This window comes from Setaria italica, chromosome VII (genome assembly GCF_000263155.2).
Source record: "Setaria italica strain Yugu1 chromosome VII, Setaria_italica_v2.0, whole genome shotgun sequence".
Taxonomy (NCBI): Eukaryota; Viridiplantae; Streptophyta; class Magnoliopsida; order Poales; family Poaceae; genus Setaria; species Setaria italica.
In genome coordinates, this window is record NC_028456.1 from 28649377 (window position 1) to 28653550 (window position 4174).

Consider the following 4174-nt stretch of genomic DNA (forward strand, 5'->3'; position numbering starts at 1 on the left):
CACTTCCCTCTACCCACATCAATGCCGCCCCTCTCTATTCGTGCGTGCAAGCGAGTTGGCGCAGGGGAGGGAGGGAGGGGGTGACGACTGGCATGGGAAGGTAAAGAAGGGGCGGCGTCCGGTGCGGGAAGAGGGAAGAGCGGCGGCTGGCGCGGGGAAGAGGCAGGGGCGTCAAGCGGACGACGTTGGCGGCGCCGGTGGCGTGGAGGAGCGGGCCGGCGCGGGGAGAGGGAAGAGCAACGGCCGGTGGCGCGAGGAGAGGGAGAGGGGGGGCAGCCTGCGCGGGGAGGGAAGGAGGGGATGGCCAGCGGCGTGGGGGAGGCTGGCGTGGGGAAGAGGTAGGGGCGGCGAGCGGACGGCGCTGGCGGCGTGGAGGAGCGGGCAGCGGCCATCCGGTGGAGGAGCATAGGCGAGTGGAGGGAGGATGAAAAAGATAAGGTGAAGTAAAAAAAGAAAAGAGGATGAGAGATGGATACCGTAGCTGGCAGGTGGGATCCGTTGCTAACGGTGTTAAAATGACATCCGTCGCATCCCTCTCAACCCTTTTAACAAAAAATGAACCCATCTCTCATATCAAATAGTGAATCCAACCTAAAAAAATAGGATGAACCTGAGCCGTTTCACTTTGTCCGAATCCAACCTAAAAAAATAGGATGAAACTGAGCCGTTTCACTTTGTCCCAACACTAAACACGTTAGGTTCGTTTGAGGTTCGGGTTCCCGTTGTCCCCTTGTCGAGCTTTCGCGACGGCGGCTGCAGGGAGGGATTGGTTTTGATCGCTGAGACTCTGTCACCCTTTGGATTGGGCTAGGAACCATTCAGGGACCAAATGTGTGATCTAGCCCACATCCTGGATCCCCCAAGCTTTCTATATCCTCCTCCTCCTCCGATGGGCTGGGCCTAAAAGCAGGTTTACGAGCAGCGTCCATCTGATTTACACATCCTCTCCTCCTCTCATATTTCTTTTATTTTTCTCCCTAAAGAAACGCCCTCGGACCTCTTTTGTGTGTGGGCATGAAAAAGAGACCCAGATATCGGCCTTTTTGACTCCCTTTCCTTCACACTCCCTGCGCCGCCGGTTGCCGCTGCGATTTTTCGAAACAAAGGCAGACAGATAGAAAAGGACGCGCGGCCAATGGCTGGCGCCGCCCGCCGCTGAATCGCCTCTCCCTCTACAACGGCGCATGCCGCCGATGCCTACCGTTCCACCACAGAGTCCTATGATCGCGACGCCGACGAAGCCCGGCCGCCGTCGTCTAGAACCTTAAAGTAAGCGCCAGGAATGGCGGAGCAGGATGCCTACGCTACGCGTTCTCTCTGGTTTATCAGTCTTGGCCGCATCAAACTAGTTGGCTACTAGTTGCGAGCGGAGCATCCAAGCGAGAGCCGGGCAGGGGGAACGAAGAGAAGTCGTGGAATTTCCATGAGCCATTCTCAATGCAACGATCCGAATCGGCCGCACCCGCAAGTGCGATCGCGACGGATACCGGCTACCGAGAGGGAGAGACACTGCTACATTCTCCGATGCCAAGTTGCCAACGAGGCGTCAGCGTCATGTCCGAGCGAGGCAGGCCAGTGACAAGATCAGCCGACCAAACCCATGTACCCATCAATCTTGCAGTACAGTATGATTTTGTTTCATGGAAATCCGGAGCACTAAACAAACACTGAAAGAAAGTTTCCCGTAGCTCTGTGGCCAATGATGCTTCTCCTCTTGCAGATAGCGGTGCATCAAAAATCAAACCCAACCCCAGCCACAGGTTTGGAGCATCAAACCACATGTTGTCCAGGGCATCACGTAATATCTAGAGATTCCAGGAGCACCGTTTCTGTCACAGAAACTTCAGCGGCACTGCGTTGTCCCTGTCTGTAATGCATCGAGGAACAAAGGCGGACAGTGTGGTCGCCGGGAAAAGAACCGGTTTATTTTTGCAAAAGCAGAGAGGGGATCAGATTCTGATCGGTCACAGGTTGAGACCTGACCATCTTTTGTTTTCTACTCACGCGAGCCCATACACGGATCATGCAGCGACAGTGCAACATTGCATTACATGAGTAACAAAACAAATGGTCACTCCAACCCCAAGGATTAAAGCAGTGTCGGTTGCAGCTTTACTGGGTGTAAGCTGCTAGTTCATGTGTGATGGAATAGACCACAGGAAACTTGAGCGACAACAGAGATCGCACATATGCTTATCTGGTTATGCTATAGGTCCATCCATCACTGCTATGGTGATGGAAATTACAAACAGGATTCCTGCATTTGTGTTAACTGTTAACCCAAAGAAAGTGGTTCCAGAATTGATATAGGCAAGACAGCAACTGAGAAGTCCTAACCCCCATCCCCATTGCACAGTACTCCAATTGCTAAGGTGAAAGCATTCAAAAAATGAACAAAAGTGATCCAACGCCTGAAAAAAACTAGCAGCAGTAAAGACCTCACCGAGCATTGCAGACGAACAGTTCGCCTGTGTCATCAGATTCAGATGTAGTGATGAAAATTGCCAAGAGACGACATATCCATACTAATGAAGTTGGTCCCTGCTTTTCCGTTCACATTCCATCTTGCAAGCAAACAAAAGCCTGCCCCGTATCCTAGGTGAAATCTGAAATTCAGAACTGAGAAATCACATCGGAAGATCCGAATCCCTTCCCCTTCCACTCTTGCTGCTGAAGCACGACCGCCCGGCCGACGGCAACCGCTTCGTCGGCACGGAGTCCATGGCGTCCGGCAATGCGCGCCAGCTGCTGCGGCCCCATTCCTTGCTGTTCTCGCCATGGCACCGTCTTGACGTGCCCGCGCCACCTGCAAGGAGGCCGCTCTCCCTGGCTGCCATGAGCTCGTCTTCCATGCTGGCCTGCAGAACGTCGGCGATGGACATGCGGCTGTCGGGGTTCGGGTCCGACGACGAAGGGCCCCTCTTCGGTGGCGACGGGCATTCTTCTCTGATTTCAGCCTTGCTGTCTCCCTCGTCCATTCCCTCGGCTGTGCCACCATTTGCTTCCTGATCGTCGCCGTCGCTGCTGCCCGCCACGCTCTGCTGCTCGTCGCACATGATTTCCAAGTCATCCATCACCACAACCACCTCTGCTGCTTGGGTGTCTCTCCCAGCGCTCTCGCCTGGACCACGGCCCTCTGGCTCCGGCGTCGCCATCCCCATCCCCACGGCGATGAACGTGATGTTGGAGCGGCAGAGAGGGCAGTTGGAGTGCGACTTGAGCCACTTGTCGATGCATTGCTGGTGGAAGGCATGGCTGCACTTGGGCAGCAACCGGAGGCTCTCCCCGTCCCTGAACTCGCCGAGGCAGACCGAGCAGTCCGTGGTGTGGACCGAGGCGTCGCCACGCTTGTACTTGCACAAGGTGATCTTGCTGATCAGGGCCTCATCCAGCCCGGTCGACGGCGAGACGTTCCAGGATTCTTGACTCCTGTACTGTCCATGGCTGCTACCTCCGCCACCACCGCCACCGCTGCCGCGGGCAGCGCCACCTGAGCTGGAGCCAAGGACTCTGCCCCGGAAGGAACCGAAGGTGCTGCAGTACCTGGAGATGAAGGTGTAATAGCTGACGAGGAGGAAGGCGATGGCCAGCACACCGATGATAGCGATGACAAGCGGGGAGAAGACGGGGCCGGAGGAGTCGTCGGGACTGGGTCCACCGACGTCGAACGGCGGCGGCGGAGGGAAGATGAAGTAGCACCACTGGGGGCAGTACATGCTGCACAGGCCCTGAGAGCAATCTTTGGTTGCCTCATAGGGGACCCAGGTAGGCTGTGCCCCCGAGATTGCAAGTGGTGAAGAGGCCATTGCCTCACACCACGAGCTCTGACGCGGCAGCAATGGCAGAGGAAGAAATGAAGAGAGATGTTAGCTACCTCACTCAGTCTCTGAGACTGAGTGTTCGGGTGCTAGCAGAGCATCTCTGTGAGTTTCTGGGATAAATCATTGTGATGAGATGAGAGAGGACAGATGTGCCTCGGATCCATGGTACTTTCTCTGGTGTTGGGAATTGTGAGAGGATATGGAGAGAGATCAGATGATGAGACGACGCTCCTGGCTTTGAGAGGCTTGTTTGCAAGGCAAAGTATTTGGGAATTGGGAGGGATGGAGGGAGACGTGGAGATGGTGGTGGTTGGGGCCTGACCTTATTTGCTTTTGTTTTTTTGGTGCTGCAG

General features: G+C 55.4%; 1 protein-coding gene across 1 annotated transcript; it reads right to left on the bottom strand.

Annotated features, from left to right (window-relative positions):
* Nucleotides 1-2159: 2159 nt before the first annotated feature.
* Nucleotides 2160-4174, bottom strand: LOC101755077 (E3 ubiquitin-protein ligase Os04g0590900). Its single transcript, XM_004976592.4, has one exon. It carries the CDS (start codon nucleotides 3804-3806, stop codon nucleotides 2628-2630), a length of 1179 nt encoding a protein of 392 aa, XP_004976649.1. The 5' UTR covers nucleotides 3807-4174; the 3' UTR covers nucleotides 2160-2627.